Source organism: Lonchura striata, chromosome 21 (genome assembly GCF_050655825.1).
Source record: "Lonchura striata isolate lonStrDom1 chromosome 21, ASM5065582v1, whole genome shotgun sequence".
NCBI lineage: Eukaryota > Metazoa > Chordata > Aves > Passeriformes > Estrildidae > Lonchura > Lonchura striata.
The window spans coordinates 1,961,159-1,987,056 of record NC_140723.1 but is presented as its reverse complement, the minus strand read 5'-3'; the positions used below and the strand labels follow the sequence as shown (position 1 = coordinate 1,987,056).

At 46.8% G+C, this 25,898-nt stretch overlaps 2 protein-coding genes across 5 annotated transcripts in view; both read left to right on the top strand.

Moving 5' to 3' along the window:
- Positions 1-16,775, top strand: part of ACAP3 (ArfGAP with coiled-coil, ankyrin repeat and PH domains 3) — a 43,181-nt gene extending 26,406 nt beyond the window's left edge. Inside the window, exons 9-24 of one of the 4 annotated variants that reach the window (XM_077788102.2) lie at positions 190-264; positions 1,074-1,085; positions 2,089-2,201; positions 3,185-3,236; positions 4,023-4,123; positions 5,259-5,370; positions 6,551-6,759; positions 7,402-7,471; positions 7,580-7,674; positions 8,740-8,954; positions 9,943-10,050; positions 10,790-10,882; positions 11,505-11,719; positions 12,125-12,234; positions 12,843-12,953; positions 13,662-16,775. In XM_077788102.2, the coding sequence (XP_077644228.2) occupies positions 190-264; positions 1,074-1,085; positions 2,089-2,201; positions 3,185-3,236; positions 4,023-4,123; positions 5,259-5,370; positions 6,551-6,759; positions 7,402-7,471; positions 7,580-7,674; positions 8,740-8,954; positions 9,943-10,050; positions 10,790-10,882; positions 11,505-11,719; positions 12,125-12,234; positions 12,843-12,953; positions 13,662-13,809 (1,839 nt within the window). In that variant the 3' untranslated portion in view covers positions 13,810-16,775. Of the gene's footprint in view, positions 1-189; positions 265-1,073; positions 1,086-2,088; positions 2,202-3,184; positions 3,237-4,022; positions 4,124-5,258; positions 5,371-6,550; positions 6,760-7,401; positions 7,472-7,579; positions 7,675-8,739; positions 8,955-9,942; positions 10,052-10,781; positions 10,883-11,504; positions 11,720-12,124; positions 12,235-12,842; positions 12,954-13,661 lie in introns of all 4 variants that reach the window. The other 3 variants (XM_085558410.1, XM_085558412.1, XM_085558411.1) reach the window with 3 other exon arrangements.
- Positions 16,776-19,757: 2,982 nt separating this feature from the next.
- On the top strand, positions 19,758-24,300 carry CORT (cortistatin). Its single transcript, XM_021529840.4, has 2 exons — positions 19,758-21,731; positions 23,978-24,300. The coding sequence occupies exons 1-2, from the start codon at positions 21,636-21,638 to the stop codon at positions 24,182-24,184; spliced, it is 303 nt and encodes a 100-aa protein (XP_021385515.2). The 5' UTR covers positions 19,758-21,635; the 3' UTR covers positions 24,185-24,300.
- The last annotated feature ends 1,598 nt before the right edge of the window (positions 24,301-25,898 follow it).

Below are 25,898 nucleotides of genomic sequence, written 5' to 3'. Positions count from 1 at the left end.
TTTGGTGTCTGTCTGTCTGTGTTTATTTTGGGGTCTGTCCATCTGTCAGTCTGTCATTATTTTGGGGTCTGTCCGTCAGTCAGTCTGTCAGTATTTCGGGGTCTGTCTGTCAATCAGTCTGTCAGCATTCTGGGGTCTGTCTGTCTGTCTGTCCGCCCATCCCGACCCCGTTTCCGTTCCCGTTCCCAGCTGGACCAGCTGGTGATCGCGTCGGCCGTGGAGAAGCGGGAGATGGAGCACAAGCACGCGCTGATCCAGCAGCGGGTGAGCCCGGCAGCAGCGCCCGCTGTTCCTGCTTCTCCTGAGAAATTCCAGGTTTTCCAGGAAATCTCAGATTTTCCTGACTTCGCTGGAAATTCTGGGGTTTCCTGATTTTCCTGAAAAATTCCTGATTTTCCTGGAAATTCCGGGGTTTTCCTGGAAATTCCGGATCTTCCTGACTTTCCTAGAAATCCAGGATTTTCCTGACTTTCTTGAAAAATTCAGGATTTTCCTGGAAATTCCTGAATTCCCTGACTTTTCTGGGAATTATGGATTTTCCTGACGTTGCTGGAAATTCAGGATTTTTCTGACATTCCTGGATGTCCCCAAGAGCCTCATGGCTCTTGGGTAGCTCCAACTACTTGTTATTATTAATATTATTAAAAATAGAATTTTATTATATTATTATTATTATAGTTTATAGTTTATGTTATTATTACTATTATATTATATGATTATTTATTATTACTATATATTATTATTATTAATTTATTGAGTCTACAATTTCAGAATAGATTTTAAACAGACTTTAAAATTATTTATTATTATTTATTATATTTATACATATTTAATATTATTTAAAAGATTTAAATTCATTTAAATTTCAACAGAATAAATTCTGGTTTATTCTCAGAATAGACCCTGAGGCATCTCAGGGCTTTCCACCCTTGGCAATGATTCCTGACCAGAAGGTTGGGAATAGATAATGAATTACTATTATTATTATTATTATTATTATTATTATTATTATTATTATTAAGAGTAAAATAATTTATTTTTCTTTGCTTCCTCTTCTCCCCGTGGCCCTGCAGACCCTGCTGCAGGTGAGTGCCCACCTGCATCCCCTTCCTGCTGTGTTAGGCCAGGTTCAGCCACCTAAGACAAGGAGGAATAAAGAAAAAAGGGCTGAGACCCAAAATCCCCAAAACCCCAAAAGGGAGGAGGAGGAGTCAAGGAAAAAAGGGCTGAGACCCCAAAACTCCAAATCCCTGAATCCCCAAATCTCCAAAAGGGAGGAGGAGTAAAGGAAAAAGATCTGAGACCCCAAATCCCTGAAACCCTGAACCCCCAAAACCCCAATCCCTGAATCCCCAAAACCCCAAATCCCCGAATCCCCAAAACCCCAGTCCCAGAATCCCCAAATCCCTAAATCCCCAAATCCCTAAATTGTTTCCTGGCAGCCCCGGGATGCTGCTCCATGAGCAGGGACAGGACCAGAGCTGCTCCTTCCCTCCCTCCCTCCTGCCCGAAATGAAGAAAGCATCTCCACCCCGATCCCAGAAATCCTGTCAGAGACAGAAATCCTGCCCCAAAACTTTGGGATTTTGGCAGATTTGTCCTTTTTTCTTGTTCTGTTAATCCATCTCCACCCTGATCTCAGAAATCCTGCCCCAAAACTTTGGGATTTTGGCAGATTTGTCCTTTTTTCTTGTTCTGTTAATCCATCTCCGCCCTGATCTCAGAAATCCTGCCCCAAAACTTTGGGATTTTGGCAGATTTGTCCTTTTTTCTTGTTCTGTTAATCCATCTCCGCCCTGATCTCAGAAATCCTGCCCCAAAACTTTGGGATTTTGGCAGATTTGTCCTTTTTTCTTGTTCTGTTAATCCATCTCCGCCCTGATCTCAGAAATCCTGCCCCAAAACTTTGGGATTTTGGCAGATTTGTCCTTTTTTCTTGTTCTGTTAATCCATCTCCGCCCTGATCTCAGAAATCCTGCCCCAAAACTTTGGGATTTTGGCAGATTTGTCCCTTTTGGATATTTTATTAATCCATCTCCACTCCGATCCCAGTGCTCCTGCCAGTCTGAGTCCCTTTCCCTTCTCCAGGATTTCTCCTACGACGACCCCAAGATGGAATTCAACGTGGATGCCCCCAACGGGGTGGTGATGGAAGGTTACCTCTTCAAGAGAGCCAGCAACGCCTTCAAAACCTGGAACAGGTGAGGAATAATTCCAGTTCCACCTGATTTAGGCTGAGCCTCTGCCCCACTTCCCTCCCTGAGCGAGATCTCAGGATTTGCAGCTGAGAAGTTCAAAGATGGATCATTAAAATAATTAAAATAAATTATAAACTATTAAAACAAACAAAAAAAAAATCAATCAATACGTTGAATAAATAAATTAAATAGATAAATAAAATAAAATATGAAAATCATTAAAATGAGGTCGGTTTGAGAGGTTTTTTTGTTTTTTGGAATTTTAGTGCTTTATTACAATGAAATCATGACCAGGATCCTTCCCTGCTTATTCTGGAGGGAACATCAGCCTCTTCCCTGCTTTTCCTGACCTCTGAATAACACCAGCCTCAACAGCTCCAAGGTTTTTTCCCTGCCCTCAAATCCCAGGTTTTTGCCCAAAATCCCAGTCCCAGGTGGGCAGCAGCCTCCACACAGCTCCATCCTTGTCTTTATTCCCAGTTTTTCCCCCTCCCATTTTTTTCCCTCATTTTTCCCCCCTGTTTTTTTCCCCTTACATTTCCCCCCCATTTTTTCCTCCCACCTTTTTTCCCCCCATTTTTCCCTCCCATTTTCCGCCCTCCTTTTTCCCCCCGCTCCTGGATGTCCATTCCCACCTGGCTCCACCAGGCAGCCTGGGGCACGAGGAATGGCACCAAAATTCCCTGGAATTCCCTTCCCCTGGGAAGCTTCAAAGAGAAGGAATTCTTACCCAACCCCTTCAAAAAACTCTTTATTCCAAACCTTTTTGGAAAGGGAACACCCCAATTTTATGGCATTAATTAATTTTCTTATTAATTAATATTTTTTTCCATGCAAACACAGGCAGTTTCTGTGCGTGAACACTCCGTTGAAACAATTAATGTATTTACTTAATTTATTTAATTTATTTTGTCCAAATCCTAATGAAAAGTTCAATTTTTAATGGGGCAGTGCTGATGTCTGTCCGTGTGTCTGTCCCCCCTCAGGAGGTGGTTTTCCATCCAGAACAGCCAGCTGGTCTACCAGAAGAAGCTAAAGGTCAGTGAGGCTGCCCCAGCTGACATCAGGCGATTAATTTTTTAATTAATTAATTAATTAGTTATTAATTGCTTTGGCTGGGGAATCCTGCAGCGAGCGGGGTGGCAGGGACAGGGGAGGGAGAGCAAGGCCGTGAGTTGGAATAAGACAGCAAAGATTTATTACATAATTATTTATTAAGTATTTTTACTAAAGAATTATTTATTACGTATTATTATAATTATTATTTATAATTATTATTTACTTATAATTATTTATTCCTTATATGTTTTTAATAATTATTTATTTATTAAATAATATATTTATGTAGTAAATAATTACTTATTAAGCAATTATTTGTTAGTTCCTTATTGAGTAATTATTAATTCTTTTTAGATAATAATGTATTAATTATTTATTCAGGGTTTATATATTTATTCAGTATTTGTGTATTCAATATTGGGGAGGGTTTGAAGGATTTGGGAAGGAATTTGCAGGGTTTGACCAGGAGGGACTTTGGAGATTTTGGGAAGGAATTTGGAGATTTTGGGAAGGAATTTGGAGATTTTGGGAAGGAATTTGCAGGGATTGGAAAGGAATTTGCAGAGTTTGAGCAGGAGGGACTTTGGAGATTTTGGGAAGGAATTTGGAGATTTTGGGAAGAAATTTGGAGATTTTGGGAAGGAATTGGCAGGGTTTGAGCAGGAGGGACTTTGGAGGGTTTGGGGAGAGTTCAGAGGGTCTGGGCAGGAGCTCCCCAGTTGTGCCCCAGCCCCCCAAGCCCCTCCAGCCCCGTTTTCCCCCCAGGACGTGCTGACCGTGGTGGTGGAGGACCTGAGGCTCTGCACGGTCAAACCCTGCGAGGACATCGAGAGGAGGTTCTGCTTCGAGGTCGTGTCCCCCACCAAGTGAGTCTGGGGCTCCCTGGGCTGGCCTGAGATGGGATTTAAGCAGAAGCTGACAAATATTGATGCCAGAATCCTTTGGGAGTTGCTCAGACATAACCATAAGCTGGATCTGATTGTATAATTATATATATTTAATTATAAGAAAATATTCAGATTAAATTGTTATTAGTTCTTGATAAAATAATTATCTATTTATAGAATATATTCCATTCTATTCTTTATATTGAGAATTTATACTTCATATATAATGCCCACCTTTTAAAAACAGTTTCCAGACCTGCATGGAGGGTTTGGACTGGGAGCACCTCTGGCTGTCCAACCTTGTGGGGTAAATTTTTACTTGGAAGGTTTGGAATGGGAACACCCCAACCCTGTGGGGTAAATTTTTACTTGGAAGGTTTGGAATGGGAACACTCCAACTCTGTGGGGTAAATTTTTACCTGGAAACTTCAGAGTGGGAACATCCCAACCTCGTGGGGTAAATTTTTGCCAGGAAGGTTTGGAATGGGAACACCCCAACCTCGTGGGGTAAATTTTACTTGGTAAGTTTGGACTGGGAACATCCCAACCTCGTGGGGTAAATTTTTGTCTGGAAGGTTTGGAATGGGAACATCCCAACCTCGTGGGGTAAATTTTTGTCTGGAAGGTTTGGAATGGGAACATTCCAACCTTGTGGGGTAAATTTTACTTGGTAAGTTTGGAACGGGAACGAACCCAACCTCGTGGGGTAAATTTTTGCCAGGAAGGTTTGGACTGGGAACACCCCAACCTTGTGGGGTAAATTTTTGCCAGGAGGGTTTGGACTGGGAACACCCCAACCTCGTGGGGTAAATTTTTGTCTGGAAGGTTTGGAATGGAAACATTCCAACCTCGTGGGGTAAATTTTACTTGGTAAGTTTGGAACGGGAACGAACCCAACCTCGTGGGGTAAATTTTTGCCAGGAAGGTTTGGAATGGGAACACCCCAACCTCGTGGCATAAATTTTTGCCTGGAAGGTTTGGAATGGGACACCCCAACCCCATGGGGTAAATTTTTGCCCCGCTGCAATTCCCATGCTGAGGATGCAGCGGAGCAGCCTCGCCCCACAGCCTGGCAGCATTTTTGGCTCTCCCCACCCATTCCCTGCTGTTGCAGGAGCTGCATGCTGCAGGCTGACTCGGAGAAGCTGCGGCAGGCCTGGATCCAGGCTGTGCAAGCCAGCATCGCCTCCGCCTACCGCGAGAGCCCCGACTGCTACTACAGCGAGGTGGGTCTGCAGAGAGGGCTCCACACTGTCTTCGTGCAGAGCTTTGAGAAATCTTCACAGCTCGGGAAAGGGGGGAGATGTGGGAAATGGATCTGTAAAGAATTCTTAAAACTGTTCCTTTTACAGCTCAGCAAAAAGGGGGAGATGTGGGAAATGGATCTGTAAAGAATTCTTAAAACTGTTCCTTTTACAGCTCAGCAAAAAGGGGGAGATGTGGGAAATGGATCTGTAAAGAATTCTTAAAACTGTTCCTTTTACAGCTCAGAAAAAAGGGGAGATGTGGGAAATGGATCTGTAAAGAATTCTTAAAACTGTTCCTTTTACAGCTCAGCAAAAAGGGGGAGATGTGGGAAATGGATCTGTAAAGAATTCTTAAAACTGTTCCTTTTACAGCTCAGAAAAAAGGGGAGATGTGGGAAATGGATCTGTAAAGAATTCTTAAAACTGTTCCTTTTACAGCTCAGCAAAAAGGGGGAGATGTGGGAAATGGATCTGTAAAGAATTCTTAAAACTGTTCCTTTTACAGCTCAGCAAAAAGGGGGAGATGTGGGAAATGGATCTGTAAAGAATTCTTAAAACTGTTCCTTTTACAGCTCAGCAAAAAGGGGGAGATGTGGGAAATGGATCTGTAAAGAATTCTTAAAACTGTTCCTTTTACAGCTCAGCAAAAAGGGGGAGATGTGGGAAATGGATCTGTAAAGAATTCTTAAAACTGTTCCTTTTACAGCTCAGCAAACAGGGGGAGATGTGGGAAATGGATCTGTAAAGAATTCTTAAAAGTGTTCATTTTACAGTTTAACAAAGAGAAGGAGATGTGGGAAATGGATCTGTAAAAAATTCTTAAAAGTGTTCATTTTACAGTTTAACAAAGAGAAGGAGATGTGGGAAATGGGTTTGTAAACAATTCTTAAAAGTGTTCATTTTCAGCTGGTTAACCTGATTTCTTGCTTTTCCCTACAAACCTTGATAAGAATTGTAAATTTTAAATTTTTTTTTATTCAGCTGGTTAATCTGATTGCTTGCTTTTCCCTACGAATCTTGATAGGAATTGTAAATTTTAATTTTTTTTTTTTAGCTGGTATAAATCTGATTTCTTGCTTTTCCCTACAAACCTTTGTAAGAATTATAATTTTTTTTTTTTCTTCAGTTGGCTAACCTGATTTCTTGCTTTTGCCTGCAGAGGCTGGACAGAACCGCCTCCCCCTCCACCAGCAGCATCGACTCGGCCACGGACTCGCGGGAGCGCGGCGGGAAGGGGGAGCCGATCCTGCAGCGCCTGCAGAGCGTCCCCGGCAACGAGCGATGCTGCGACTGCGGCCAGCCCGACCCGCGCTGGGCCAGCATCAACCTGGGCATCCTGCTCTGCATCGAGTGCTCCGGCATCCACAGGTGCTGCCGTCCCCAGGGAATCCCGGGGAAATCCCGGAGGGTGGGATTCCAGGGAAAATCCCCAGGGAAATGGCCAAGGATGGAGGGTGGGAGCCCAGGGATGGAGGGCAGGAGCCCAGGGAAAAGTCCTGGGGAAATGGGCAGGGATGGAAGGTGGGATCCCAGGGAAAATGGGCAGGAGCCCAGGGAAAAGTCCTGGGGAAATGGGCAGGGATGGAAGGTGGGATCCCAGGGAAAACAGCCAGGGATGGAGGGCAGGATCCCAGGGAAAATGGGCAGGGATGGAGGGCAGGATCCCAAGGAAAACAGCCTGGGATGGAGCACAGGATCCCAGGGAAAATGGGAAGGGCTGGGGAGGGCATGATTCCAGGGAAAACAGCCAGGGATGGATTAACAGATTCCCAGGGAAAACAACCAGGGATGGAGGGCAGGATCCCAGGGGAAGTGGTGGAGCTGGAATTGCAGTGTTTGATCCGACAGATCCAGTAGAAATTGTCCCTGTGTGTTTTATTTGCACAACAACCCCTGGCTCAGCTCCATCTGCACAGGGAGATAATTAAGAGCTGGCCTAACCTCATTAGGGGAATTGTGGGCCTGTGGAATTGTAATAATTCCTGGATTTTCTCCCTCTTGGCTGAACAGGAGCCTGGGTGTTCACTGCTCCAAGGTCCGATCCCTCACGCTGGATTCCTGGGAGCCAGAGCTGCTGAAAGTGAGTGCTGGATTTCCCAGGGAGAAATGCTGGGAATGCAGGGATTCCCTGGAAAAGGGGGAATTCCTCCCCTGAGGCTTTAATTCCCTCCCTGAACTTCACTTCCAGCTGATGTGTGAGCTGGGCAACAGCACCATGAACCAGATTTACGAGGCGCAGTGTGAGGAGCTGGGGCTGAAGAAACCAACAGCAGGGAGCTCCAGGTGAGCCCAAAATCCAGGGAAAAGCAGGTTCAGGGATCCCCACAGCAACCCCAAATCCGTGGAAAAGCAGCTGCAGAGGGCTCCAGGTTCCTCAGGTGCCCCCATCCCATCCCACTCACTTGAGCTGGTCTCTTGTGGGGGTCACTGGGGCTTTGGGATGGGGCTGGGAACCAGGAATTGCAGGAATTTACCAGGATTTGCAGGATTGGCCAGGATTTACAGGATTGGCCAGGAATTGCAGGATTGGCCAGGATTTGCAGGATTGGCCAGGAATTGCAGGATTTACCCCCGATTTGAGGACTCCAAAATGCATGAAGCACCTGAGATTGAACATCTCATTCCACTCTCAACCACCCCCTGCACCTTCTGGTTGTGATTTGACACAACCGGAAGAAAAAAAAAAAAAGACTTTTTAAAGTTTGAGAAATAGAAATTTTCAGCCTCAGGTGGACAAAACACCCCAGAGCAGCAGCTCCATCCCCTCATGGTGGCTTTGGGCAAACCCCATTCTTTCTGGAAAGGCAGGTCCAGAGACCTCAAAATGTCTCATTTTAAAGAATGAGAAATAGGAATTTTAGGCTTCAGGTAGACAAAACCACAGAACAGCAGCTCCATTTGCTCATGGCAGCTTTGTCTGATATTTTGGGATTTTAGGAAGGTTCTGGCAGCTCTGGGATGACTTTGGTCAGAAATTTGTGATATTTTTGGATCTCAGGAATGTTCTGGCTGCTCTGGGATGACTTTGGCCAGGATTTTGAGATATTTGGGGATCTCAGGAATGTTCTGGCTGCTCTGGGATGACTTTGGCCAGGATTTTGAGATATTTGGGGATCTCGGGAATGTTCTGGCTGCTCTGGGATGACTTTGGCCAGGATTTTGAGATATTTGGGGATCTCGGGAATGTTCTGGCTGCTCTGGGATGACTTTGGCCAGGATTTTGAGATATTTGGGGATCTCGGGAATGTTCTGGCTGCTCTGGGATGACTTTGGCCAGGATTTTGAGATATTTGGGGATCTCGGGAATGTTCTGCCCTAAATCCCCGTTGTTCTGCTGCCCTCCCTCAGGCAGGACAAGGAGGCCTGGATCAAGGTGAAGTACGTGGAGAAGAAGTTCCTGAAGAAGCTGCCGGGCGGGGAGGTGCTGGCCGAGAGCGAGCGCAAACCGCGCCGCTGGTGCGTCAAGAAGTGCCAGCGGCACCACAGCGGCTGCCGGGCGCCGGCGGCGCGCAGGAAATTCCGCCAGGAGCCCGGGAGCGCCGCGGCCGCCGTGCTGGCCTCAGGTGGGGCCACCGGGACCAGGAGCTGGGCCGGGAAGGGCGTCCCTGGGGAAAGGGAAATGGAGCCGGGCAGGAAATGGGTGGGAGGGATGGCATGGGTGTCACTTTATCTAGATATATCTAATAGAGATAGATTTTTAAAATATATACATTAATATACTTTTAAACATGTATTAATATATATCCATATTTATATATTTCATTTATATTCATATATATATAATATACTTTTTAGAATATATACTCATATATATTAATATGTATATAGTTCATATATATTTATATATATAATATACTTTTTAATATATGTATATCTAATATACTTTCTAATATATGAATATCTAATATACATATATATCTATATATGTAATATACTTTTTAATATTTGTATAACTAATATACGTATATATTTATATATATGTAATATACATTTTAATATATGTCTATATACATATATATCTAATGTACTTTTTAATATATCTAATATACATATATATTTCTAATGTACTTTTTAATATATGTCTAATATACGTATCTATTATATAGATATATATGTATATCTATTATATAGATATATATGTATATAGATATATATGTATCTAATATACTTTTTATTATATATATCTCTAATATATGCATATATTTATATACGTATATAATATACTTTTAAATATATATATCTGATATACATATATATTTTTATTACATATCTAATATACTTAGGAAGGTTTTGACTGCCCTGGGATGACTTTGGTCAGGAATTTGAGATATTTTGGGATCTCAGGAAGGTTCTGGCTGCTCTGGGATGACTCTGGCCAGGATTTTGTGCCATTTTGGGATCTCAGGAAGGTTTTGACTGCCCTGGGATGACTTTGGTCAGAAACTTGAGATATTTTGGGCAGTGTGCCCGCAGCCCCGGCTCTGGCTGTGCAGGCCCCGCTGGGCGATCCCCTCCTTTGCTGGCCATTAATTCCAAATTTCCCGTGTGAAGCAGCAGCCACGCTGGAGAGGAAATTCCGCCGGGATTCTCTGTTTTGCCCCAATGAGCTGGACTCCCTCTTCTCCTACTTCGACACCGGCGCCGGCTCCGGCCCTCGCAGTAAGTGCTTTAAAATAGATTTTGGGGTTTTTTTTTTTTGTTGTTGTTGTTGTTGGTTTTTTTTTTTTTGAGGGGATTTTTTTTTTTTGTTTTATTGAGATTTTTATCTTTAATAAGATTTTGGTTGACCTCTGCAAGAGAGGAAATGGCTAGGAAGGGTTCTGGCTGCTTTGGGATGACTTTGGTTAAAAATCTGTGAGATTTTGGATTCTTAGGAAGGTTCCGGCTGCGCTGGGATGACTTTGGTCACAAATTTCTGATATTTTGGGTTCTTGGGAAGGTTCTGGCTGCTCTGGGATGACTTTGGTCACAAATTTCTGATATTTTGGGTTCTTAGGAGGGTTGGACTCGATGGTCTTGAAGGTCTCTTCCAACCTGGGGATCCTGTGCATCCTCTGATTCTGGGATCCTGTGGATTCCATGGATCCTGTCAATTTGGTGGATCCTGTGGATTACATGGATCCCATGGATCCTGTGGATTATGTGGATTCTGGACATCCTGTGATTCAGTGGAGTCCCTGGATCCTGTGGATCCCGTGATCCCATGGCTCCTGTAGATCCTGTGATCCCATGGATCTGGTGGACCCTGTGATCCCGTGGCTCCGGTGATCCCGTGGCTCCGGTGATCCCGTGGCTCTGGTGATCCCGTGGCTCCCGGCCCTGGAGCGGAGGCGCCGGGCAGGGCTGGCGCAGGGCCGGTGCTCAGGTGGCCGTGGTTTGTGTCCTGTTGGCCCCGCAGGTCTGAGCAGCGACAGCGGCCTGGGCGGCAGCACCGACGGCAGCTCCGACGTGCTCGGCTTCGGCGCCGTGGTGGACAGCGTCACCGAGGAGGGTCAGTGACACCGGGCAGGGGGTGACTGTCACCAAGGAGGGTCAGTGACACCGGGCAGGGGGTGACAGCGTCACCGAGGAGGGTCAGTGACACCGGGCAGGGGGTGACAGTGTCACCGAGGAGGGTCAGTGACACCGGGCAGGGGGTGACTGTCACCAAGGAGGGTCAGTGACACCGGGCAGGGGGTGACAGCGTCACCGAGGAGGGTCAGTGACACCGGGCAGGGGGTGACTGTCACCAAGGAGGGTCAGTGACACCGGGCAGGGGGTGACAGCGTCACCGAGGAGGGTCAGTGACACCGGGCAGGGGGTGACAGCGTGCATGGGGTGACAGCGTCACTGAGGAGGGTGGGTGTCACTGACACTGAACAGGGGGTGGCACCGGGGAAGGTGGGTGGCACACAGTGAGATGCTTTCGGCTGATCCCTCCTCTCCCTTTCCCTCGCCTTCTTCCTTCCTTTCCCCATTTCCCCTTCCTCTCCCTTTTTTTACTCCTTTTTTTTCCTTCCTTCTCCCAACTCTTTCCCCCTTTTTCTTGCCCCCTTTTTCTTGCCACATTGTCTTGCCCCTTTCCTTCCCCCCTTTTCCCCCCACTTTCCCCATTTTTCCCCTCTCCCGCGCAGAGTGCGAGGTGTCGGAGGACTCGAGTGGAGAGGCCGAGCTGGAGCCGGAGGCGTCGGATGCGGAGGAGGTGCGGGAGCCGGCGCTGGCGCTGTGCCGGGCGGCGCGGCGCCGGGCGCTGCCGGCGCTGGCCGCAGCGCTGGCCCACGGCGCCGACGTCAACTGGGCCAACGAGGAGGACGAGGGCAAAACGCCCCTGATCCAGGCCGTCAGCGGGGTGAGGGATGGGAATTCCCATTGGGAACTGGGGCTGGGAATTCCCCTTGGGAATGGTCCGGACTGGGAGAAATGGGCTGGGAATTCTCTTTGGGAATCGGGTCAGGGTGAAATGGTGTGGGATGTGAGAATTCTCTTTGGGAATGATCTGGGTGAATTGATGTGGAATTTCATTAGGGAATTGGGTCTGGGTGAAGTGGTCTGGGAATTCCCTTGGGGAATGGTCTGGGCTGGGTGAAATGGTGTGGGAATTCCCTTTGGGAATTGTCTGGTCTGGCTGATCTGAAATTCTCTTTCTGGAACACAGGAATTGTCCATTCTGGCTGAATTCTTGTGAAAACTCTTTGGGAATTGCCCAATCTGGCTGAACTGACCAAGAATTCCCATTTTTTCCCCCCGTTCCCAGGGCTCCTTGCTGGCCTGTGAGTTCCTGCTGCAGAATGGGGCTGACGTGAACCAGCGGGACGCGCGGGGCCGGGCGCCGCTGCACCACGCCACCTCCCTGGGCCACACCGGGTGAGCGCCGCGGCGTTCCCGCTGCTCCCGAGCGGAATTCCCACCTGGAAAACACAGACACTCCCCAGATAGGCAGCATCCAGCTGCAAAATCCGGATTTTGGAGCGTGATAAAAGCTCAGGCGGAGTGAGGCGGGAGATTGGGGTGGAAGCTTTTCCTTGGCAGGCTGGGTTGGAATTCCCAGGGAATTTGTGTTTGGAATGGAATGGAATTCCCAGGGAATCTGTGGCTGGGGAGGGGCTGGTTTGGAATTCCCAGAGGAATTTGAGATTGGGATGAAATTCTCAGAGAATTTGTGGCTGGGATGGAATTCCCAGGGAATTTGTGGCTGGGATGGAATTCCCAGGGAATTTGTGGCTGCCCCATCCCTGGAAGTGCCCCAAGGGCAGTTTGGAGCACCGTGGGATAAGGATGATGAGCTGGAATTTGGTGCCTCTGGAATTCCTTCCCTGAGGCTTCCTGTTCCCCAGGCAGGGGTGCCTGTTCCTGAAACAGGAATTCAGGAATTCCATTATCCTTTTCCAGGCAGGTGTGCCTGTTCCTGACACACAGGGCTGGAATTCCTCTAGAATTCCGCAGGAATTCCATGATTCCTTTCCCTTTTCCAGGCAGGTGTGCCTGTTCCTGAAGCGCGGGGCCACTCCGGACACGCCGGACGGCGACGGGCAGGACCCGCTGAGCATCGCCGTGAGCGCCGCCAACGCCGACATCGTCACCCTGTGAGCGACGGGCCTGAGGCACACCGGGAATGGCTGGGAACACCAGGAATGACTGGGAACACTGGGAGAGGCTGGGGAACATTGGGAGAGGCTGGGGAACACTGGGAATGACTGGGGAACACTGGGAGAGGCTGGGGAACACTGGGAGAGGCTGGGGAACACTGGGAATGACTGGGGAACACTGGGAGAGGCTGGGGAACACTGGGAATGACTGGGGAACACTGGGAGAGGCTGGGGAACACTGGGAATGACTGGGGAACACTGGGAGAGGCTGGGGAACACTGGGAGAGGCCGGGGAGTACCGGGAATGGCCAGGGAACACTGGGAACCACTGGGGAACACCAAGAGAGGCTGGGGAACACCAGGAGAGGCTGGGAAACACCGGGAAGGGCTGGGGAACACTGCCTTAGGACTGGGAAATACTGGGAATGCTGGGAAACACTGCCTGGGAACACAGAAACTGGGAAATCCTGGGAACACTGGGAAACACTGCCTGGAACAGGGAAATACTGGGAAACACTGCCTGGGAACAGGGAAACAGTGGGAAATGCTGGGAACACTGGGAATCCCTGCCTGGGAACTGGAAATGCTTGGAAGTACTGGGAACACTGGGAAACGCTGCCTGGGGACTGGGAAACACTGGGAAGTACTGGGAACACCAGGAAACACTTCCCTGGGGAACAGGAATGACCAAGCCCTGTCCCGCAGGCTGCGTCTGGCGCGGATGAACGAGGAGATGCGCGAGGCCGAGGGGCCCCTGGGGCAGCCCGGGCAGTTCCCGGGCAGCAGCCCCACGGAGCTGCAGTACAGGAAATGCATCCAGGAGTTCATCAGCCTCAACATCGACGAGACCTAGGGACAAACCTGGACAAAGCCACGGATATTTGGGATATTCTGTGTTTTCCCTGCTGGTTGCGATGCCCGCGCCCCCCTGGCAGGCGTCGCTCCTGCGGGAGTTTTGATTTTTTTTGTTGTTTTCCTGTGGGGTTTTGGGGGTTGAGTTCTCATGTTTGACTACTGGATGGTTGAATTTGGGGTTTTTTGGGGGGGTTTTTTTTTGGAGGAGGAGGAGATTCCCAGGGTGCGACTGCACGTTGTGGCACGTGGGGTGGAGTGTGGGAGGTGAACTTAGAGGTTAAAAAAACAACCAAAAAAATAAGGAAAAAAAAACTCAAAAAGAGAAGAAAAGGAAAAACCTTCTGTGGCCAGGAGAGAGCCACCAACGTCAGGAGCGGACTGAGGCGCTGGCCTGGGATTCCAGCAGGGATCGTGGCTGGAGCCTGCTCTGCCCCAGGAGGACTCCGAGGTGCCCCCCAGGCTGGTTTTGGGGCAGGGATGCTCCAGAGGCCCGGCGGGATCGGGATTGGGATCAGGATCGGGATCTCCGGCGGCTCCTGGCCTTTTGCTGCTCTTAGGACCGAACCAGCCATGCTGCCCCGACTGCTGCCTGGCTGCTCAAAGCCATTGTTGTTTCCGTCCTGCTGGAATGCCCAGAAGGATTCCCATCCCACAGCATTCCTGCAAGGATTCCCACCCTGCTGGATTTCTGCAAGGATTCCCATCCCACTGGAATTCCTAAAAGGATTCCCATCCCACTGGAATTCCTGAAAGGATTCCCGTGCCACAGGATTCCTAAAAGGATTCCCATCCCACTGGAATTCCTGAAAGGATTCCCACCCTACTGGAATTCCCAGAAGGATTCCCATCCTGCAGCATTCCTGAAGGGATTTCCATCCCACTGTAATTCCTGAAAGGATTTCCATTCCACTGGAATTCCCAGAAGGATTCCCATCCTGCAGGAATTCCCGGAAAGGTTCCCATCCTGCTGGAATTTCTGGAAGCAGCAGCGCTGATCCCTGTCGCTGGCGATGGGCTCGGGGCAGGGAGGGAAACCAGCTCCAGCTGCTTGGTGCAATTTCACAGAATCCCAGAATCCTGTTATCCCAGAATCCCAATTATCCTAGAATCCAATTATCCTAGATCCCATTATCCCAAATTCCCATTATCCCAGAATCCCATTATCCCAGATCCCAACCTGCTCCCAAATCCACCCTAAATCCCAGGCCTGCAATCCCGGCACAGTTAGGATGGGTTTGGAGCTGATCCCAAATCCCAAACCCAGCCTAAATCCCAGGCTTGCAATCCTGGCTCAGCTAGGACGGGTTGGGAGCTGATCCTGCCCCTAAGCCCAGCCTAAATCCCTGTGTCCCCGCAGCAGGACCCCCCAGCTCCCTGTGGTGCCCCCAGCCCAGCCCCTGGAGCTCTCCAGGACCCCAAATCCCGCCCTGATCCCAGCCTGGATCTGGGATTTGGGGCAGCCCTGCAGGGAATTCCCTCTCCAGCCCCGTCCCACCCTGCCCGCCCCTCCACGCGGGGATTTCTCGGTGCTGAGTCTTGTCAGGGGCCTTCAAAGCTCTTGGAGCAAAGGAGAATTTTCACTTGTGGGAGAGAAAGAGAATTTTCACATTTCAGAAAGGGAATTTACACATCGGAGAGAGAGAGAATTTCTACATTTGAGAGTGGAGGAGAATTTTCACATTTGAGAGCAAAGGAGAATTTCGACATTTGAGAGAGAAATTTCACATTTGAGTGAAAGAGAATTTCTGCATTTGGGAGAGAGAATTTCTTCACATTTGAGAGAGAATTTCTTCACATTTGAGAGCAAAGGAAAATTTTCACCATTTGAGAGAAAAGGACAATTTTCACATTTCAGAGAGAATTTCTTCACATTTGACAGAGAAGAATTTCTTCAGTCTTGAGAGAGGAGTAGACTTTTCCCATTTGAGAGAGAATTTTCCCATTCGAGAGAGAATTTTCACATTTGAGAGAGAATTTCTTCACATTTTAGAGAGAAAGATAATTTTCACCATTTGAGAGCAAAGGAGAATTTTAACATTTGAGAGAATTTTTTCGAATTTGACAGCAAAGGAAAATTTCTTCACTCTTGAGAGCAAAGGAAAATTTTCACATTTGAGAGAGAAGGAGAATTTTCACATTTGAGAGAGAAGGAGAATTTCTTCACTCTCGAGAGCGAAGGAGAACTTTCACCATTTTCCACCATTTTCCAGTTTTCCCCAGGAGAATTTCCCACTCAGCACGGCCATGATTTGACTTTTTAACCAACTTCAAACTGATTTTCAAGCCCCTCACTGCTTTCACCACCTTTTTTAGGAGTTAAAGACCTGACTGATCCTTCTGAGAACCGAGCAAAACCGCGACTTCCGCTTTTTGGGTCGTTTTATTTCACTTTTTTTCCGGGAATTCTGGCCAGAAATCCTGGCCAGGCTGCACCCTGGAAGCTCAGACTCACTGCTGAAGTTGGGGAAAAAAATGTAAATATCGATGCAAAAAGAATCATCTTGCCAGACAATGGATTTATTTAAGATGTATTGGTACTTTTAAATATTTAGAGTCAATGTATAAAAAGCAACTTGGTGCACTTTTCCTACCTGACAGTATTTTGGGGGGGGTTTAATGTTTTTTTGTTAAGGGTTTTGTGCTGTCTTTTTTAATCCGTGGAATTGTTAAGTATTTAATTTATTCTTATTATTGATGTGCCCAGAGGACTGTGCAATTTTTATTCCATGCAGTTGGTCTGTATTTAATGTCAGGATTTTTTCCCCCCCTTTGTAGAGTTTTTAGGGAATATTTTTCCAAAAATTGCCTTTTTTTTGTTCCCTTTTCTTCCCCTCCTTTTTCCCTTTTGTGTTCATGTCACAGCTCCTGAGGCATCCAAAGCCTCAAATTTGAGATCAATGCCCTGAATCCCCAAACCAAACATTTCTCCAGGAAAAACAAAAGTGAAGGATGCACTTCTCCCTATTTCCTGTGTTTCTTGGACTTTTTATTGCTCCTTGGGGGGGGGGGTTCCTGGGTGGGTGTGGGCGCCAAATTCTGGAGGGGGGAGCGGGGAAAATGCACAGAAAATTCAATTTCTGTTCTCAAAATGCACTTCCAGGCTCTGAGGGAGGTGAAAGAAAATATGAATATTTTATTTTTCCTGCCTGCAGCACAGCTGGGTTTGTGTTGTACCATCCTGGTTGGAATTTTTGCCCTAAATTGGATTTTTTTTCTGTTTTTTTTTTTTTTTTTTCCCCCCATTCTCCCTTTTATTTTTCCCATTCATTTTGTTTTTCCAGAGTGTTTTCTCTGGGATTGAACCACCTTTAATAGGAGTAATGTAAAAGCAAAATCACTTCAGCCACCAGGATCCTCCATCCTTGGAATTTTTTGGGATCTGGGGGAATTTTTATTTGACCCAAGTGCCTGGACTTGGATCCAGTCTGGGTTTGGATCTCCGGGCTGTGATTCCAGCTGGAATTTTCAATATTCCGGGGCTATTTCAGGTTATTCCAGCCTTGCTGCATTGAAGCTGGGAAATTTCTTGGATATTTAAAAGAAAAAAAAAAATGGGAGTGGAAGTTTTGATGCCTTTAAGAAAAAAAATCTGTGAGAAGCTGAGCTGTGCCGGGCATCAAATGGAAAATTAATTGGAAAATACCTCTGAGATCGTCAAATTAATTCATTAATCATCATTCATTGTCTTGCAGCTCCCAGGAGAGAACTTGGAGGGAGGATTTTGGGATTGAGAGATCAGGAACAGCAGAAATATCAGGAAAATACCAAATTCAGGATCGGGAACAGCAAAAAATCAGAAAAAATCCAGGATTGGTGCAAGGAAAGCCCAGGAGCTGCTCAAGGAATGCTCGGAATTCCTGCCTGGGGGAAAGGGAATTTCTGTGTTCCTCAGGAATTCCTGATTGGAGAATTGGAGGTTTTTAGCAATTCCTGAATGGAGTTTTTGACTTCCTCACCAATTCCTGGTTTGAATGTTTGAGTTTCTCACCCACTCTTAATTTGAGTTCGGAGTTTTTTAGCAATTCCTGGTTTGAGTTTTGGAGGTTTTTACCAAATCCTGGTTTGAGTTTTGGAGTTCCTCTTTTTGTGATATGTTTTGTGATATGTTTTGGAGGTTTTTACCAAATCCTGGTTTGAATTCTGGAGTTTTTTAGCAATTCTTGGTTGGAGTTTTGGAGGTTTTTAGCAATTCCTGGTTTGAGTTTTTGAATTCCTCACCAGTTCCTGGTTCTTCACCAATTCCTGGTTTAAGTTTAGCAATTCCTGGATGGGGACAAAGATGGTGGCGCCCACTGTGTCACGTGACATGGGACAAAAAGATGGCAGCGCCCACTATCACGTGATGTGGGACAAATATGGCAGCGCCCACTATGTCACGTGACATGGGACAAAAAGATGGCTGCTACCACTGTGTCACGTGATATGATGCGAAGATGGCGGGGCCCATTACATCACGTGATGCTGGACAAATATGGAGGCGTTCATTGTGTCACGTGACGTGGGATAAAGATGGCGGGGTGTCCACTATGTCGCGTGACATGGGACAAAGATGGCGGACCCCACTGCGTCACGTGACGGGGCAAAGATGGCGCCTTTCGGGACAGGGTCGATTTGGGCTGGTTTTGGCGGTTCTTTTGTGGGCCCGCCGCACGCGCTGCGTGGCGGTGCTGCTGTCACGGTGCAGCCGCACCGGAGGACGCCGCGGGGGATTGATTTTGAAACGCGGGATTGCCGTCGGAATCTCGATCAGGCGTCTGGCTGGACGACTACAGCTTGGGGTCTTTTCTGAGGCGCGAGGGGCGGGGTAGGCGCAGCGACGCGGTGACGTCACGCAGGGGCGGGCCGGAGGGCTGTGGGGGGCAGTGCGCGGTTTCACCGCCAGGGAGCGCTGCGAGCCCGCGGGAGGCGAGGCGGGGTCGGGGTGTGCCTGCAGCGCGCGGTTTCACCGGCAGGGGGCGGTGTGCGAGGGGCGCTCGGCGGTGGCGGAGCGCCCGTTTGGAAATGTGGATGAAAAATTAAATTTTATAAGACTTTATAATTTTATCAACTTTATAATTTTAATAAAGATTTTATTTCTAGCGATGTGGACGTATGTTGGGATTTATTCTTTTTAATGGATATGCATAACTCTGAGAACTCTTGATCTTTTTTTATTATATTACTAATTTCTATATGTGTAGAATTTTATAATAGGTTAATGTATATTTATTTTGCTGATTTCACATTATATTCATAGTTATTTATATTTGTATTTAGTTGTTGTTAGAAAGTACAGTAAGAGCTTTTGGGTTACTCTGCTTTGTTTGTTTTAAGGTTTGAGGAGTTTTTAAAATCTTTTCTCTTTTAGTATGGAAATTTGTATTTTTTTTTTTTAGTTTTGCTAGGCCTGCAGTCACTAGACTAAACAGTATATTTAGCAAACTTAAAGTGGTACATTTCACTTAAATCTAAATGGATTTTTATTTTGTTAAATATTTACTCTGTCTCATTTTATACAATTATATCCTTGTGATGTGATTAACTGTTGGTTGTATCATTATTTGCCTGGTGGGGTTGATGGGAGCAGCGGTGCCGTGGTTGCTGCATTTTGCTGCCTGCCAGCTGGATTGCAATGGGTATATATGAAAAGAAAAAAGACTACATGGCTCGTGCAGCAGTAGAAAATTTCAGGCTCCTGGGGAGTAAATAATTTTAATTAAATAATAATTTTCTTTAAATAATTATTTAAAGTATTTTTTTTTACTCCCACAGAGCCTGAAAGTTTTTTGAAAGTTTTTTAAATCAAGAAAGGAAAACAAACTTAGAAATAAAGATAGAAATAGAGATAAAAAAAGGTTAAAAAAAGTTGCAGTTAGAAAGAGAGAGAAAAAAATAAATAGGAAAAGATAGAGAGTGAAACATGAGAAGGGTTAGAATGAAAAAGAAAGAGTTAGAGTGACAGTGAAAAAGAGGGGGGGAAAAAGAGTTAAAGCTGGAGAGAAAAATAAATAAAGAGTAAAGTATAAACGAAAGTACAAACTATAGAGAGAAAAATAGTTAGAACTAGAGAAACAGAAAAAAAGAAATATGGGGAAATAGAGAAGCAGAGAGACAGAGTTAGAAACAGTGAGAAATAGAAACACACAGGGACGGACAGAAATGAAGTTAGAGATAGAAAAGTAAGATGAGAAGCAAAGGAAGAAATACAGTGAAAGAAAAATGACTAAACCACACCAAAGAAAGACAGGAGACAAAAGTGGAGGGGGAGGGAGCAGGGGGCATCATTATTAGGGTTGATTCGACTTTATTGAATGAATTTTTAAATTTACTTCAGCAAAACACTTTGGAAACAATGGATACAACTACAAGTACAGATACAATCCATAGACACACTGGTAAAAGTCCAACTTGGATACAGAGCAAGACATGGAAATGCAGCAGCAAATACAAATACAGAACAATACAGGGCAATAGAAACCAAACACATATTAACACAATATAACCTTTTTTCTATTTTCATTGCATTTTGTTTTATGGTTAGAGGAAACCCAAAACAATTCCCATGTTCCCAGGAAAAGGGAGGAGGCAAACCCCATCAGGTATAAAAGCCCTCGGAGCAGCTGCAGCTGTTTGGCTCCTCTGCTTTGAATTCCAGGGGAATAAAGGGATTGGAATAGAAGAAAATTCTCCAGGGAAATGACAGCGATCGTGTCCACGAGCCAGGGGCCGCCTCCTGAAATTCTGAATTTCAGGACGTGCCCCTGCCCCAGGCTGCTCCCATCTCAACCTTGGGTTGCCTTGACAATCCCAAGCACAACTTGCAAAATGACATCAGGAACCTGGGCTGGAGAGTTTTCTTTCCCACGGAAAATTGGCATTTTTTGTGCTCAGGGGACTGTGGCCCTGAGGGGGCAGCCGCCTGCAAAAAAATCCGAATGGCGAAGGATGTGCCCCACCTCAAACTACTGCTGCCCTGATAGTCCCAAGGTGTGAAAAACGCCAATTACTTGGGTTTTAAAATTTTAAAAGTTTAGTAATAATAAAATTGCTATAGTTAGAATAATAAAATTTAGAGTTAGGACAATTACAAGACAATAAAAAGCAAAGAATTGCGGACGCCCGGCAGCGTCTGACCCCAGTTCTCGAGGGCTGTGTGGAGATTCCTCCCTGGAGTGGGGTCACCCCTGGAGGATGAGCCACAAAGATTTGATCATTGGACTGGGTGAGTAACTATTTCTACTTAGGAATTGTTTTTGCTGGCTTTGATGCCCTGGCTGCAGTGTTCTTCAGACGTTGTGCCCTGCTCCAGCAGTTACAGCTCCTGTGCCGGGCAGGGAACACTTCTGGGGAAGGACTTTCAGTCTCATTAGTTTGCATTAAATCAATCAAGCCATATCTAAGTACTGGTGGCCAAAGGTTTTACCACTTCCCTCTGAATCATCCGGCACTGGCTGGAGGTTTGTGTGAGCTGGTGGACTCTTCCACCCATCATTATTTCCCCAACAGAATTCAGCTAAGTAGGAGAGGTACATATGATGCTGCAATTCTGTGACATGAAGAAACAGCCTGCTACTGGAGAGTCCCAGACCTTTGCGTCCTCAGCCTCTGCAGGTCTGGCACATGGAAAGCCCAGAGGCACTGAAGTATCCCACTCAAGCAACCAAATGTTAACGATCTCTCCAAAGCCTAATTTGCCTTTGATATAGACTTAATTGTTTGCGACACCTACCGGGCTGGGGGAGGGCTATAAAATGGCCTACAACCATTGTCTGAGGCAGAAGAGAGCCCAGGAGCAGCTCCCTCTCCCAGTGTTCCTCACTCAGCACAAGTGACGGCCTGAGCATCATGCAGCTGGTGGCCAGCCTGGTGTCCGTGCTGCTGCTGGTGTGGAGCGCGAGAGCCACGGCGCTGCCCGGGGAGGAGGGACTGCAGAGCACCAGGGTGAGTGCAACATCCCTGGGCAGGAGCAGGTTAGAGCTAAGGAAAGGGACGTCAGGACAAGCAGGCTGTACCTGATGCAGCTCTTCCCCTCCTCTATATTCCAAGGCATTACAATTTGACGTGCTGCGAAGCCCAGGGCTGTTACTACAGCTTGCTGGCCAGCTGATTTAGGAAAGGCATCGGGGCAGATGCCAGAGAGATGGAATAAGTGAAGTCTGAGCTAAGTGAAAACTGGCAAAAAGGAGATTGGAGGGAAAGGGAGAAAACATTACTGAAAGGGTAGAGTGTGAGAGAATAAAGCAAAGTACTAGGGAGGGTGAGAAAAGATACATAATTGGTAAAATGATCACAGAGATTATATTTTAAATAGGACTTGTCGGAAGGACAAATGTTCAGTAGGAAAGTAACAGAGGAACCATAAATGAAGTCATTACATCAAAATAAAATTGCGTTTTCTGGAGTAGTATTCACAAGAAGAGTTATACTGACATAGTTCTGCTAGGAGAATTCTGCTCTGAACCAGCGTAGCTCAATGCAGTGGCAGAACTTACGGCAATATAATTATCATAGCAACTGGCAAAACCCTAAAATTATAATGGCCAGAGCACTGTAATAACTTTGCTTTCAGTGCTGTTTCCCTAAGAGGGCAGAGGGAATCCAAGCACAGCCTCATCACAAGCCCTGTTTTGCTTGTCCTTGCCCTGCCATCACTGCTGTGCCTCTGATCTCTGGTTAGTCACCCCACATAAGGCTGCTGTTATTCCAGAGAAGGGAGGGATCCCTGTGGTGGTTTCACAGGCACTAACTTCTTCTTTCTGCATATCCACGTTGTTTTTTCGGTCTTGGTGTTGGCTCCAGCTCACCCATCAGTGTGTTGGTACTTCAGGAGCAGGCTCACATCCCATTAACAAAACTGGCTGCAAGACAGACCCGTACACAGTTTGAGGTGCTGGCATTCTGTTAGAGATCAGGGCTCCTGTAGCTGCCTGGGATTAACCCTTCTGGGCATAACTGGAAACTTTCAGCTCTACATCCTTACAATAAAGAATCCAGTACTTGAAAAGTAAACTCATTTTTCTTAAAAAATAAGTTCCCTGTGCAAATCCTAGCTTCTGGAAAAAAAAAAAAAAACCAAAAAACAACAAGTTATAGAGGATAGTGTGGATTTTTTCTGTTACTTGGTTTCTTTTGTGTGGTAGCAGATGTAATTACTAGAGCCTAGAAACTGATTAAAAATATCAATAAACTTCTGTAAGGTAAACTCAAGACAATTGCTCTGCCTGTATTTATCCATCTTTTGAGTTGCTTATGAAGTGGTCCTTAGCAAATGCTGGTGCTGCCAAATTGAGCAGATACAGAAGTACATGTAGGCATTTGTGAGGGGTGATGTGGAAACTTGCTTCCAAGATTCCCATCTGCATAGGAAATGGATGGTTTGACAGGAACAGATCCTGTCTCAGCTCGACCAGTACCAGCTGTCTCTAATAATGAGTCATAGAGACCAGGAATGCTCAGGCAAGAGGTAATTTCTCAGATTTGTTGGATGGAAAATTAAGGGAAACACGGTAACTCATAGCTTGTACCGGTGGAATTCCCTCAAGCTCCAGACTGCAGGCTCTGTTCTGCTGTGTGATGATGCAGCAATGGGATGGAGCTCAAGGGGATGGAGCTCAAAAGCTTTTTCCATCCCACCTTCACCCAAGGTCAGGCTATGGAATTACATCAGCTGCCTGTCTCCACTGATGCAATATTTTGTTTCAGATATTTGGAGTATCCCTCTCCCCATCAACTCAGCCCTCTCCTTGTTGCATTTTTCTCAGCATTTTACTGTGGGGTACAGCCCCCTTTGAGCTTAATTTACTATTGCATAGAGAATTGTGCCTCCTCCCTGGCCTTCCCAAGGCAGAGGCCAGGCAGTCAGGGCAGCAAAGAGACAGCTTGGCATACACTGTAATTTAATTAGTGCCTCAGCAAGGACCTTCTCAGCAATTCAAACTTATTTGTTAGCAGCTCTTTTCCAGCTCTAACATGGCACATGAAGATCCAGCTGGCTGAGCCGGATGGGGATGGGAGACAGCAGTGGCCTCTCCAGATCCCTGAGCTCCAGCGTGCCTCTGCCATCTCTTGCCTTTGGGATGCAAAGGAATGAGAAGGGAGCCCATGGGGGATTGTTTGCATGCTCTCAATCTCACCAACCACGGGGGACAAGCCTTCCACGCCTCACTGTGCTCGCTCTCTGCCCACAGGAGCAGAGTACAGTGCGCAAGGACGTCGTCCTGAAGATGCTGGCGGGCCTGCTGGGCAGCGTGGATGCCGGGGCCGAGGCGGCCATCCCGGCCGTGCAGGAGAAGGCCAAGCTGGAGGAGGAGCAGGCGGCGCTCGCCCAGCTCTCACAGCGGGACCGCAAGGCGCCCTGCAAGAACTTCTTCTGGAAAACCTTCACCTCCTGCTAGTGCCAGCCAGCCTGGCCCTGCCAGCCCGCAAACACCTTCCCCAGAGCTCATCTTCCTGCCCACCCAGCTCCTTGTCTGTGCCCTGCACTCCTCAGAATAAAGCATAGCGCCTCGGGGACATGTCTGTGCCTCTCTGTGGGGCAGCCACGGTGGGGGGACAGGATGCACACGTTTTCTGTGTAAATGAGCAGCCGTGGGGGGCCATGGCCATTTTGGGAAAGGGCTTTGCAGCTGTGAGGGGAGCCGTGCAGAGGAGGCACAGCCATCTCTGAAGCTGCTGCAGCTGCCTCCTCAGCCTTTGAGGGACTAGAGGGGTGTGCAGTGAGGGGCTGTGCCTCATGGAGAGGATCCTCAGTGCCAGCCCCCGCTCAGGATAAGGTGCCGTGCCTCAGTGGGGAGAGGATGGTTTGATTCCAGACATGGGCAAGAGCAGCTCCCCGTGCTCCTTTCCATGCCAGCTTAATGAAGCACTCAGGTAGTGCTGTGCAGATGTGGGGGCAGGGGCAGCATCTGGGGAGAGAGACATGCCCAGAGCTTGACCCACTTATGATTTGCCAGCAGGTAATTCCAGAGAGGTTCCTGGGGTGCTTTTGGGTTTGCATCCAAAACTAAAATAATTATATAATTTGGCTGTAATACTGGGTTCAACAGCTGTGGCTCTGCTCTGGTTCACTCATGGTTTCTTGGTGTTTTCTCAACTTGCCTAAACAAACCCAAAATCAAACCACCTGGCTTTTCTTACACACCCTCTTGGGTGCCATTTGCTGCCTGGAGAGTAGCAGGGTATGTAGCTTTATTTCTTTGGGATTATTGAAGAGATTTTTGAACCCTTTATTTTTAGAACTAGCAGGTAGCACAAAAATATGGACAATAGATGTGTTTGAGTTCACAGGTATTTCCTTCTCAAGAAGACTGCTGAGTTCTTGGTGTCTCATACTGGCAAAACAAAAAGGTATGAAATTCAGTTGCTCTATTTGCTTCAAGTTCAGCTAGGAAGTTGAATTTCAGATCTGTATTACATGGCTGCGAATGGCCATATATCACTGAGCCTGTCCCCAGACCTGATGAGAACTGAAGGCAGCTATTTTTAATGGCTTCGTTTTGAGCCTTTACATTTTGCTTTTGCTGTCAGTGACCAGGAGGTCACTCCTCTCAACAGCAGCATTTTGGGTTAATCAGCAAGCTGGCTGGTTTTGTGGCAGTTGAGGTAGCTCTTTCCACTGTCCAGCTCTCAGAGTAATGAGTGGCACCATGGCTCTGGCACCTCGATGGGCTGCCAGCTGCTTTGCTCTGTGTTGCGCTGCATTTTTCGGTGTGTCATTTGCCATAGAGATTTCTGGTTTGCAGGAGGAATTAGAGCCCTATTTTATTTTTGACTCCCTAATGAAAAGTAAGATAATTGCTGGGGGTACTCAGTGACTCAATATATGGGTAACAGGATATGGAGCTTCCTTGCTGTGTTACCTGAAGCACTCAGCCAGGATGCAGGGGGCCTGGGTTTGTGCCTAACACTGCTGCTGGCATTTGCATTTCATCATTACCTCATTTTCACTGTCTTTAAAATGGGATGAAAGCTCTTGCCACCCACCTTTCTTAAGAAAAATTATAAAAAAGACATGTGCTGTATAACAGCTAATTATGGCCATTATTATTAATGGCCTCTGTAACAGGACCAACCAGGATGCAAACACCTTAGAAGTGTTCTCATAGGAAT

What these genes read in the sequence shown, in the direction of transcription:
- CORT (XM_021529840.4), top strand. Translation starts at nt 21,636, where the DNA reads ATGCAGCTGGTGGCCAGCCTGGTGTCCGTGCTGCTGCTGGTGTGGAGC. An exon ending in AGGGACTGCAGAGCACCAGG is followed by an intron (nt 21,732 to 23,977) that starts GTGAGTGCAACA and finishes CTCTGCCCACAG; the next exon opens with GAGCAGAGTACAGTGCGCAA.